Genomic DNA, 13,372 nt, shown 5'->3' on the forward strand with positions numbered 1-13,372 from the left:
GGTGTCCCAGAAGAGGTGTACCTATAAGTAAAAACATTTGATCGAGAAGACTGCCATAAGAGTAGATATAAGCCCTTCAGTTTTTTTTCCACAGGGGGACAGGGCATGGCTTTTTATACCAACCGCACAAAGGATGTTTTTTTAATTATTCAGGCCTTCTATTGTAAGGCATCACGCTAGACATTTTGCTCTCTTGTGTAATTTTCACAACCACCTTACAAGATACTATTCTAATTGTGGCGAGAGGTTGTGATTTGCCCAGAGTTAGCTAATCAGTAAGTGATAGGACCAGAATTCTAAGTCAGCTATCTGACCCTGAAGCCCACCCTGAGATTGTTGATAAAACAACCTAAATTTTCAGTCATAAGAAGGGTGATGACAGTTGTCTTTGTACACTGTGAGAGAGAAGCTTGCGAATGAAGCTAATATGATAAGAGTTTCTGCCTAGGGACTGAGAAGTAGCATTTGTGCTTGGATCTTGGCCTAAGTAAGAAAACGACAAGCCAAAGTCCTTGGGCTTTCCAGTTTGGACTCTAGTCTGATAATCTCCTACATCCTTTAGCCAACTGTCTGCTAGAAGCTGGAATCAGACCAGAAGGAAGCCTGAGTACATTATGGAGAGGATGTAACATTATAAGACTTCCATTCTTGTCCAAGTGTCTATATAAGTCCTGGCACCAGATTGAACCTCAGTTTCGTTTTCTGCCAAATGTTGCCAGTGACCTTTTCCTCTACCCACTGATCATATGTGGATAACCCATCCAGAGCCTTAGAAGAAAGATGCAGCATGAAGCAACCTATCGATTCCATAGCTTTCAGAGAGAAACTTGGGAATTTCCCATCATCAGAGCTAAAATAGACCTGAAATTGAACCCGCTTTATGGAGTGCCACAAAGTGTCAGACGCTGTGTCTTCCCTGTTTTATCAGTCACAAGTGTGCCTACATAGTAGTTCAGCATAGTGCTTAAAGCACAGTCTTTAGAATGAGGCAGACCTTGGGTGGACACTGCAGCCTCTGACATAGGACAAATCATGTCACCTCTCTGAGCCTGTTTCCTGTGTAAATGGAAGTGGTTGAATCTATTTCACAAGGTTGTTGTGAGGATTAAATGAGATAGAGGTGCTGTTGTTATTAGACTAGAGTGGTCATCATCTTTATTTTATAGAAGAAGAAACTGAGCCTTTAAGGTGGTGATTTGCTCATCATCCCGTGAATAATAATTAGGGGGCCTAGAAGAATGTGTCTTCTGTCCATTAAGTCTAGTGAAAGAGCTGAATCTAATTATTTTGTTTCCTAAATAGAAGTTGCTATAGAAAGGGGATTCAGTTCTTTAAACATCAGTTTAATCTCCTTTGATCTCCTTTCCTTTTCAAGGAGGCCTTCCATTATTTCAGTACCTTCATGAAGTTTCCTTAATTTAAGGCTATACTAAGGAAGAGCTTCAACTCGAGGTGGGCAGTCACCCAGACAGCTGGACTGTGGCAGGGGAGCATATCTCTGGGTCTCAGTTTGTGGCCTCTTTCGCCTCCTTTAGTTTCTCCTTGAAGACCCAGGAGAAGAGGCAGCTCCTCCTAGAAGCCTCCCCAGACCACCTGGCTGCCATTCCCTGGGCTCTGGTAGAGTCCCTCTCCTTACCCCTCTCTGATCACTGATTCCACTGAATGGATTCGCCTACTCCCACACTGGCTGTGACCACACACCCCCATCCACCAAGGGCAGGGCCTGGGTCTGAGTTCCCCCTACATCCCAGTGCCTGTGGCCAGGTGTGGTTCATTCCCTGGGAGGGAGGGAGCCTCCTGAGTCCCTGGCATCACCAGGCTGCTCACTAGGGCACCGAGGGGCAAGTGTGTGATACCGTTTAAAAGGAACTTGGGCTTTGGGTGAGCATCTTCAGGTATAAGGGTTTCTTCGTGGTGGTACTTGGGATTCCCCCCTCCCCCCACCCCACCCCCCTCCAATTTACTAAATAAAAAAGCAACTGTAGACAGTGAATGACTGCTTCTCCTGGTGTGTTTCCATCTCCTCTTCGTGGTGCTTATTCTTAGTGGGCCAGTCCCTCCTCCCGCGTGTGCTCTTTTTGCCAACCCTGGAGATTCCCTAGTGGTTCTACTTGGCTTCTGGAGGGTTTGCCTTCTTCAGTTACAAATTACTAATCTCTCGAATTTCTATCATGTGACTTAAGTACCAGGGCTTTAAGCCTCTTTTATTGTACCACAACAGCAGTCTTCAAAAGCAAAAAAAATGTGATCCTGCAAATAAACTCTGTTTACAAATGGAAATGACTTGTGGTGTTCATGGTACATATTTTAGGTTGAATTACTGCTGAAAGCCAGTTACGTGTCTGGCTCTGGTGGGGGGAAACGTGTTCACTGTAAGGAATTTTCTGTATGGGTGAGAGTTTTTTCAAGTAGATATTGGATAATAGCTCCCTGCTTGCTGCACGCTAACAGAATTTAAATGGAACAGAAACATTATCCCCGATGCCAGAATACCAATGTGTCTCCGCCTCTTGCTGTCTGGTTGATGCGGGCTGGTTGGCAGTGTGTTGTAGGGGAAAGGCAGGATGTTTGAAGCCACAGCGTGACCTTAGGCAAGTCCTTCTCTGAGCTTCATTTCCCCATCTGTAGGGCTACCCTATAGGAAGGAATCCCTACCCTGTACGGCTGTTATGAGGATTAAGTTGAGATTGTGTGCCTTAAATGCACTTGGTAAAGTGCAATGCCCCATGCAAGAGCTGGCCATTCCCAGGCTTTGTGTGTCCAAGACACAAAGCGAGTGTCTGTGCGCAGACCCCACGGCTAGTCTGCGCTTGTGTGTGTTGGCCTTTTCCCTCTAGACGCTTAGACTTCCCACAGGTCCCTTTGGGCAACAGCCTGCACCAAGGGTAGGTGATACCTAGGACAAAAAACAGTGCTGATCTGAACTGGAAGCAAATTTGTGCCCTGTCCACACCTACTCTTCACTAGTGAGTGCATTGTGCTATGTGGGCTGAGAAATTCCACATGAATTGCATTTTTCACTCTTCCCCTTTCTTGAAAGTTCCCCCCTTTTCATTTTATCATTAGGTAGTAATTAGTATTCAAGGGAAATTGGTCTTAATATATTAAAATTGGTTAAGTGCATTTAGACCTGTACCACAGCCAGTGTCTGATTGGAAAATGTAATTGGGGACTCTGTGTATGTAATTAATTGAATTACAATTAAGAACTTTCATTAAGCGATACACTGGTACATTAGAGCAGTAAGGAAACATGTTTGACGAGCCACAAACCCTGTATGGGCTCTAAGTGGGGGCACAGGGATTTGCATCCCTCTGGTAGGCTCCTGGCCCTAGAATCTGCCCTGTAGCCCCTGACTAATGGTTTGGTAATGCATCGGGTGACATTTCTGCAGTGACTCCCCTGATGGGAAGAGGGGTTCTTCCAGCATGTGTGCCCTCATTCTCTGACTCTGGAGTCAGAGAGAGAGATGCCTTGGTGTTGATCAGATGTTGCAGTTCTTAGATATTTTGTCATGTAAATTGTCCAAAATGCCCAGGCTCTTAAGAAGACTCCGTTACTTTTCCTGTGTTTTGAACAGGGGCAAAGACACAATGGAGGAAAAGGAAGTGATGGGAATTCTGACATCAACCTAACTTCCAGGCAAACCTGTAATGAGCCAGTGGTTCAGACGCTTGAATGGTCATGCTTCATCCTGTACAGGCTTCACCCTAGACACATATTTGTTCATTCATCCCCCAAATATTGACGGCCCCTCCTCTGGGCCAGTCGCTGTGCTGGCGCAGTAGAGGATACACAGCCCCTGCATCATGGAGCTCACAGTTGTGATGAGCGCTGTGAAGGGTATAAAAGAGTATATAGCAGGGGCCTGGAGCTGGTGAGAATGGGAGAAGAAAGCTTCCTTGAGGAAGAATAAAAAGGAGTTATTCTGCTAATGAGTAAGAGGAATGTTCCAGGCCAAGGGACTACTTGTCCGAAGGTCTTGAGAAAGAGCTAGGTATATTTGGGAATGAATGAATGGAGTGGAATGAAATGAGCAAGGGAGAGAGTGCTGGAAGATGAGACTGGGGGACAGGCAGGAGCTTGAATGCAGAGCTGACACCTCCCCCACCCCCACCTTCCCACCTCCATGATCCGCTCTCTTTAGAAATTCTGCAAACCAGAAATCGTTTCTTTCTGATCACCTCATAAAACAAGATTATCCTGATTTATTGAGGGTCTGAAATCTCCCTGTGGAAAGGCTCTGACTCCAAGAGTTTAATCAGTTAGGCACTGACAGCAAGGATCCCTACCCTGGCTGTAGCATGGCAAATTCAGTGAAGGGTGTATCCTACAGTACGACCCTGACGGCTTTGAAGAGATTACCGCAGAGGGGCAAGCAAGTGCGCGTGTGTACATTTATAGTATATCACTTATGGATTATTTTTTAGAGACCAGCAAAAATGACTAGTAGCCAAAGAGAAGTGTTTAATAGAAGAGAAGTTTGGGGCTTATGAGTCTTTGGGGATTTAAACGGCCTTTGGAAAAAAAAAAAGTGATGGATGTAGAAAGCTAAAGGAGAGTTTTTCCTTCGTGACTCACTCACACATCTAGCTTTGAGTCTTTCAGAAGGAGTAGAGGGAGTTAGGTTTTATCCCTGATTGTTTGTTCTGGCAAAGGCAGGTGTGATTGTGTTCTCCTTAGATACTGCTATGGCCCATGGATTTGTACATTCCCAGCCCATCCAAGGAGCATTTTACCCAAGGAGTTTTGTGGTGGTTAAGGGCACAGTTTTGGAATTAGACCTGGGTTCCTTTCCTAACTCCAGCTTGTATTAGTTGTATGGCTATACTAGCAGGATGACATTCTGAGCCTTATTTTTCTCACCTGTAGAAAGAAGATAATATTATCCAACTTAAAAGAGCAGTGAGAAATTTAAATGAGATAATATATTTAAAGTGCTGAGCATAATGTCTGGCATATATAGTAAGCATTCAGTAAATGTTAATTGCTCTTGGAGTTGTTGTTGAGGCAGGATCCCTGTCTGGTAGGGCATCTGAATTGAAAACTAGGAATGGTGTGTTAGGTTCTAATAACCAAGGTAAATACAAGGGATGGTGTACAAACTCAGGTACTGTTATGGCTAACCTGTGTGGCATCAACCTCATTCAGGCTGCCAACAGCATTTATTGAACATCTACTGTGTGCTCTGTAGGATGGAATGTTCTTGCCTCCAAGGAGCCCATGGTCCAGAAGGGGAGTACAGATGCTTATCGTGTAAGAGACTTATCATGAGAGCCTTCAACAAAGGGAGACAGGGTTTCAGGAAAGGGATCAGGAAAGATTCCATTTGGACTAGACCTTGAAGTGTATTAATTTTAAAGAGTGGAAAGGACATTCTGGCCAGATGGTATAATGTGAACAAAATCCAGTTTAGCTGAAAAAGGCATTGTTCTATGTGGGGAGTAGCAATAAGGCTGCACGATAGAATGGGGCAGAAGGTATTTTGTTTACTCTTCATTCAGCTGTTTGCACAGCAGTATTTTACTGTATGCTGACTCCTGAGATTGTCAGTGCCTATCTCTGAAGACTTCTCCCCCTCCACCCCCCACCATTTTATTTTCTACTATTCCCTGTCATAGACTCTTTACACCAGCCAAATGCAAACACTTGCTGCCATCCTCCTGTGTTCCTGAAGCACTAGCACAGCTCTGGCACACGATTGGTGCTGGGTGACTGTTTGCGGACTTGGGAGGAATGGTCAACAGGGCCATCATTGCTACAGAGAGTGTACCTATGAGGTAAGGATGTAGCAAAGGCCCTCGAAATTCCAGTTGAGTTCTAGACTTGGCGTAGATCTTTTTGGAGATGGAAGACGGAAGTTGCTTTAACTTATACCTAGATTAGCCCTTTCAGACTTGGCGTGAGACTCATTGAACCATACAATGAAGTCTGATGTTCCATGTAGTTTGTGTCTATGAACATAAGACATCTTCCAGAGGCGTACAGTGAGTTCATCTGAGCTTTGATTTAATCATCAGTGTTCATTTGTCTGAAAGACAGTCACGTATGTACCTGTAAGTATCTCCCTCAGTTCCAGTGAAATCATGAAGTATATGAAAATGCTTCTTAAACAATATTAGTTGTAATTAGCCTTGATCTGATCATGTGGCAAACAAGCCTATCTCTCTAACAATGTGTGTACAGGCTTTCTGTTTGTTTTTGTGTTTGTTTTCAGGTATGTAATACAGACACAGAGCTGTAACTGCACTTTTCTGTCCCATCATGGTTGTCCAAATGGGCATCCAGGAACAATGAAAACATGGCATAAGAACCAATAAAGGCAGCAGTTCTCTAACTTTTGGGTCTTAGGACCTCTTTACACTCTTAAAATTTATTGAGGGCCTCAAAGAGCTTTTGTTTATTGCGTTATATCTATTTATTAGGAATAAAAACTGAGAGATTTTTAAATATTTATGAATTCATTAAAAATAATGGTAAATCCATTATGTGAACATAAATAACATTTTTATTAAAATTTTTAAAAATAAAATAAAAATATTTTCTTTTAAAAATTTAATGATAAGAGCACTCTTTTATTTTGGTTTGGGGTTTTTTTTGTTTTGTTTTTTTGTTTTCCTTTCTCTGAAAAGCATTTATTTTTGTTCCACCAGGAAGATAAGTTATTGACTAATCTCCTGAACCAGTGGGCAGTACTTTCTATTTTTGCAAATTTCTGTAATGTTGGCTTTATAGAAGACACCTGGATTTTCATATCTACTTCTGCAATCAGTCTGTTACAATACATTGTTTTGGTTGAAGTATATGAAGAAAATTTGGCTAACATAGATAGGTTGTTGGAAACAAGGGGAGTATTTCAGTAGCCTTTTCAGATAATAGTGCATATTAATATTTGTTGCTATACCAAAACTCAAGTGATAGTTTCCTAAAGGTTGGTTGCAATGTGGAATCAGAAACATATCAATGAAATTTTTTAATACTTTGTGCACTTGTAAGATATTAGGCATGAAAAGGGCAAATCATGTCTTACTGTTATTATTATAAGAATAGTACTGAGGTTATGGACCCGCCTCCCCCCACACCTGGGGTCCTGAGCTGCACTTTGAGAACCACTGACTTAGAGTTTACAGTTACCCACACAGTCCCTGTCCTTGCTGCTGCTTGTAGGAATGTGGTGACACTGGAGGGGCAGGAGAAGGAACATGACTCCGGAGTCCGATAGATCTGTCCCAGCTCCGCCTCTTTCCAACAGTGGAATCTTGGGCAAGGTTTTTGACCTGCTCTTGACCCACGGTGTCAAGAGTTAGGATTTGAATCCACATCTCTGAACTCGATGTTCCAGGTTCCTTCCAGTGTTATTAAGCCCTAGGGCCACATCCCGGCTCTCTCTCAGTACCTCTTCTTTCTTTCTTCGGTGCAGCCCTTACACCCTGCCAGCCTCCTCCTTCCCCTCCTCTCTGCTTCCCTTTGCTCCCTCTTCCCTGGCCTGGTGTTGCCATTAAGACAGGTGCCACTCCTTGTTTCCTTTTTTCCTGATTCCTTACTCCAGACAGCTACGCTCCTTCCTCTCTTGGATTTTTTGCTTGTTCCCCAGCGCTTTCTGTATCATGAACGTGCTCTCTGTCATCCTTCCAGAGCCTGTTGTCAGTCCGTTTGAGCTCTGGTGCTCAAGTCACTTTTAGGCCCCCCCCCAAAAAATTTGATCTATCGCAATACATCTTTGAGTTATTGCAGCTCAAGCGTTTTGACACAATACATTATGGTAATCCATGGCACATAGAGACATTAACACTCTCGACTTTGACAAAATACATTGTGAAGTCTTTGAAGGCACCATTACAATTTATCTTGTCATTCATGAGGAGACCCAATTCAGCATTAATGTAGATGAACACAGTGTGGCTTTTGTTTCATTTAATTGCTTGTGACCTTTTTAATTGCTAATTTAACAAAATACCAAAGGGTTATATTTCAATTAAATTAACAGTTTGGGGAGTGGTTTTTTTTAATATGTTTATTTTTAAGACATTCTGGTTCTATTTTTTACTTCGAGTAGATAAAAATGTCTTCTCTTAACAGAAGTCGTTTTGGAATGTGAAGTTGATAGTACAGTAATATTTTTAATATGCACTGTGGTGCAGTATTAAACATCTTTCATGTGTGTTTGGGTTCACCCCTTTCCAGAAGGATACAAACAGTAAAAATGCAAAGTCAGAACTTTCCCGGTTAAAAAAAGAAAAGAAAATGCTTTTGCTGTAATGCTCTGCTTCAGATGTGTGCCTTTAGATTAAGTGTCTGTTGCATGCATCATTTATTGGGCACTTCTCTCTGCCTTGTCCTGTTTTCTTGGTGTTCTGTAGTGAATTTGTAAGCTCCTGAAGGTCGGGAACCCTGCCTTATCTTCATCAATGTCCCTTCCCAGTCTAGCACACTGCAGGCATGGGGACAGTAGTTGCAGGTTTCATGGCTGACTGATCTGTACACACAGACACGTCCCCTCCAAGCAGAGGAATTCCTGAGCCTACTTTGAGAAATGGCACTGGAACTCCAAAACCAGAAGTTGTTCCCATTCAGCAGATAACCTGCTTGGGGGTGAGCAGCGTGTATCAGAGGTGAGTGCAGGACTATTTCTTCCTTCTCTGCTCCCCCGGTGCTGCTGCCCTTTTGACCGTAAAAGTAAACACACCCCTTGTCAACTGGGGCAAGGCTCAGAACTCACCCAAGTATCAAGGGGACTTAAATCCTTAAATGGGATATGAATTTACACTGTCAGAGAGTAGAAGGTCAATGCAAGAAGCATTAATGTGTTGAGCCAGCTCCAGCTATATAAGTCTTGAACAAAATTAATATGAGGAAACTGACAAGCCTTGCTGGTTATTCCATAGCTTTAAGACCTCTACTAAAATCCTATCATCTCATCTGCCCATTATTAACATTTCAGCAAAATATAAAGTTTTCATTAATCTCGCACAGCAAATTTAGGAGTGAAAACTGGCACTTGTTTGAGCTTTTAGGACTACATTAGCTGGTGTATTAAACAAAATATGTCATTCTTCAGTAGCTTCTGCAAGAAGCTAAATCAATTTCCAGTCATATTTATGCACCACTTTATCTAAAAGCATCTAAGATGCTTTATTAGCAGCTGGCATTGAAATTGCTCAGTAAAGAATTATGTCACATTATAGTAATTTTTAAATTAGTTTTAATCCAACCTCATAAAACGTAAAACTCTTAAGTGTGGTTTTTTTAAAATAATTGGCATTTTAGCATAATGAGCTGTTACCTCTTTCCAAATCAAATACCTGCAATATTTAGAAAATACTAATTGGTAAAGAAAACAGAAGTTCTTAAGCTGAGTTGTATCTCATAATGGCATTTTCTGAGAAAAGATGGCTTTAAATGATTTAAAACATGAAAGGATTTTAGTATTTCTCCAAAATTCTCAGTTTAAAAAGTTCTAAAGTAAAAGTAAACACATCTTGGCAGCTCTGTTTTAGTAAAAGGTATATTTGGAGAAAGTGAATAACTATTTGAAACTTTAATTTCTAGCCAGCCTCTTGGCTTGCGATGTGGACATTACTCTGGAGACAGTAGCGATCATGATCACAGCATCTGTATCCAAAATCACAGGTGTTCCAGAGAAAGCAAATAGGGTTACCAAATGACCCTTGCAGATGTCGAGTGCAACTTTGCTAGTCTTGGCAATGTGATGTTGGTTAAGTCACTACACCTCTCTGATCCTGGGGATATGGCACTCGGTATTCATCCAGTAAATTGTTATTGAGCTCTTGCTTTATTCTGTGCGTGGTAGCACTAGCAGGGTCTGGGCTCTGGTGTTTAGTAAAGCAGTTACTCTGCCTCTGCTCTTGGGGTTACAGTCTAGTGGTGGAGACAGACGATTACTATCTGTGATAAATAACCTGAAGGGAAATGCAGGGTGCAGTGACAGACGGAGCTGAGCTAGACTTAGGGTTCCTTGGAATGTCACTTGAGCCAAGCTCATCAGAGGGATGGGGAGGAGGCCTGGAGAAAAAGGCCAGGAGGGAGTGCAATGGGAAGAAGGGTGACCTGGGCGGAGAGGTCAACACGTGGGACTGTGTCACAGGCATTCGGTGACTGGCCCGTTAAGGCCGAGGCTGCAGCCTTACCAAGGGGAAAGCATCCTTGTAGGTGCTAGAATGGTCCAAGCTGGGAATAGGTGTAGTGTTTGGAAATAAAACGCACAATTCCTAATAAATTAGTTAAATGTGAAGGCATCAGAAAACAACTTTGCCTTAAAAGCCTCCCTTGTAAGGAATAACTGTGGGAAGGAAAGTGTGTAATTGGTAGGCATAGAGAATTTCCCAGTTTTATGCCCAAATCTAGAGTTTTCCATTCCTCCAACTCTGTGCCAAGGAGTTCTCTCGTGGTCTCCCTGTGGAACCGTCTCTGTGTACTCATCACAAGGCCTTGGGCACCCCGCTCTGGTTGGCCTCTTCTAGACAGATACTCCCTCCCACCAGCAGCCACACCTTCAGAAGACCACATTTCAAACTCAGGCATGGGGGGTGACGAGAGTTAGTTTAGCTTTGCTTATGTGACCTTGGGCGTGTGACTTTGCCTCTCAGAGCCTCGGCTTCTTCATCTGTGTAATACGAAAATTATAGGACCCACCTACCAGGTTGTCTTGAGACTTAAATGCATGTGTGAAGCGCTCAGCGCCATGCCTGATGTATGAGTACTCACCTGTACTAGCTATCGTTATTATTATTGATTGATTTGTTTATTTAGCAGAATTTAGTGAGAGCATGCCAGTTACCTGTACTGCTTGCAGGAAAAGATGTAGAGATGAATAAGAGACTTTACTGATCCTCACGAAGTTTCCAATTTAGGACACAGCAACCACTCAGCAATTCTAGTGCAAGCCTAAATGTGATCCACTGTGACAGGAGAATAAAAATAATCATGACTGCTATTTATTAAGCGTATTACATACTAGATTCTCTAAATATGTTTTGGTATTCTGTGGATGGCAGATGCTGGGGTTGAGAGAAATAGTCACTTGGCCAATATCACACAGTAAGTTAGAGGCAGAGCCAGGAATTGAGCCCAGGTCTCCCTGGCTCCAAGTCCATTATAAACCAGCTGCCATGGAGTTCAAGAGGAGGTGGAATCTGAGCTAGCCTGGGTGGAGTTTTGACAGAGGGATGTTCTAGGCCAACGGTACCACATGAGCAAAGAACCAGAAGTAGAAAAACCTGAACCTATATATAGTCTGAGGAGTTTGGGAAGAGCTGAGAGAAGGTATGTGTTAGAAATGACAAATAAAATGGGAAATTTTTGTTTCAGCAAGATTGTGGACGTCCTCGATTGCTTGACTGAAAAGAGTGTGCTTCATTCAGGAGGACTTGGGAAGCCAGGGAAGATTTTTGAGCTCCAGTCTTCTTATTTGTCCCCACTATCAATATCAGAGTACTTAGTGCACACTACACGTTTGATGAGTGAATGAGTGATCAAACCTTTAGAAAGATAAATTGGAAAGTCCTGTAGTAGCTGGACTGCTGAGGGATCCTGGTGGCCAGAAGGCCATTGAGGAGACCGTTACAGCCATCTGAGCACGAGCAGGCTCGTACCTGAACCACTGAAGGCTGTGGGACACAGGACAGGAAGCTGATAAACAGTTTGCGAATCGTGGGAAGAACAGGGATTCTTCAAGGAGCATGGACTACTTTTATGATCAGGAAAATTAATAGAAAAAGATGCAAGAAGTGTGACCACCCATGCTTTTGTGATTTTGACTTTCTCTTGTGGAGACAGAGCTTCTGGCGAGCAGGAGTTTTTCTGCCCTCTGTATTGCTGCTGCCCAGCCAAGGGCCTGCCATAGAACAGGCAGTGTTTGTGGAATTAATTGTTCAATGATTAATGTGTTACCATTCTTTGTTTACTGGAATGGCATTATTAAGTCATCGCTCAGCCTTTTCTTTTCCAAATTAAATAGCCCATATTATTTTAATTTATCCCAAAGCATTTTCAGCAGACACCATTTGCCAAGCCTCATGTATCTTTATGTGTTAAACTGCTTTTTCCTCCCCAGGTTCAAGGGCAGACGGGGTTTTTGAGGAGGATTCGCAAATTGACATAGCTACAGTACAGGATATGCTGAGCAGCCACCATTACAAGTCATTCAAAGTCAGCATGATTCACAGACTCCGATTCACAACTGATGTACAGTTAGGTAAGTGTGTCAACTTTCTATCAGTGGTCAATGTCGAAATAGGGAAAGAAACAACATACAATTTTTATGTGACCTGAATGACTAACGGTAATTTGTTTTCAGAGAAAATGTTGAAGCAGTGAAATTTAAAGTAACTCCTTTTTCCCACCTGAGTGCTCTGTCTTGTCTTCTTTTTTATGAAGCAGAATATTAGAAATAGAACTAACTTGAGACTCTTTGCAAACTGATTGACTTATGTGAAGTTCCATAATTTTCATTCTGTAATTCTCCTACATCCTATCCTTAGAACTGCTTTGTAACATTGCTACTTGCCTTTTCTTACTCCATGAGTCCATTCCTTATTCATTCGTGCCTTTATTCGGGAAGCTTTTTAATGATCTTAGAAGTTATATTTGGATCCTCACCAGATAATCTAGAACTAAAATTCAGTTAATATTTGGGGTTAATTTGTTTCCATTAAACGCTAAATTTCTGTTTTGACTTAAACCTAACAGAGGTAGAAAAAGTGTTGTAGTAGTCAGCAGAATATGAATACGCCAACATCATCACCATCCTCATGGCCGTCATCTATAGGTATGTGCGTGTATTAGGCACTGTGCTCAGTGCTTTACATGCACTACTAACCTACCTAAAAGGTAGGTATTTTTACTGTCTCCATCTGACAGAGAAGGTAAATGAGGTGCAGAGAGGTGAAGTCTCATGCCCATGCTCACACAGCAGGTAGGTAGTGGTATCAGGGGCAGAACCCTGGTCTGGCCAACTGGAATGCACCTGCTGCATAAAAGAGGATGATGGGAGGGCAGGGGAGCGGGTACAGGTGCCAGGCTTACCCAGTCAGGGAGCTGAGCTCCTCCCGGGCTCTGCCGAGACCTCTGCCACACTGCCTCTTCCTGGGCTTCGTTTGCTTCATGCGTAAAGGGAGAAAGTTTGAATTCTAACTCTAAGGCTCACTAATGTTATGTTCCTCACAAATGTTTTGTAAATGTCTCATAATAAAACCTTTTCTAATGTGGGCATTAGTGTGGCTAATTTGTAATAAGTCTCAAAAAGCTCTCAAATATTCATCCCAACTTGACCGACAGGAGCTTGAGATATGCTGACAGTAGCTTACTAATTAAGAGATGAGCATCAGAATCACATCTGGTTTAAATTGTGGCT

At 42.6% G+C, this 13,372-nt stretch overlaps 1 protein-coding gene across 4 annotated transcripts in view; it reads left to right on the forward strand.

Annotated features, from left to right (window-relative positions):
- Positions 1-13,372, forward strand: part of MAPKAP1 (MAPK associated protein 1) — a 231,594-nt gene that overhangs the window by 174,352 nt on the left and 43,870 nt on the right. For all 4 annotated transcript variants that reach the window (XM_082842752.1, XM_082842754.1, XM_082842753.1 and 1 more), the window contains one exon: positions 12,074-12,214. In XM_082842752.1, coding sequence (XP_082698878.1) covers positions 12,074-12,214 — 141 coding nt within the window. The remainder of the gene's footprint in view (positions 1-12,073; positions 12,215-13,372) is intronic.

This window comes from Leucopleurus acutus (assembly GCF_964270905.1).
Source record: "Leucopleurus acutus genome assembly, chromosome: 7".
In the NCBI taxonomy this organism is placed as follows: Eukaryota; Metazoa; Chordata; class Mammalia; order Artiodactyla; family Delphinidae; genus Leucopleurus; species Leucopleurus acutus.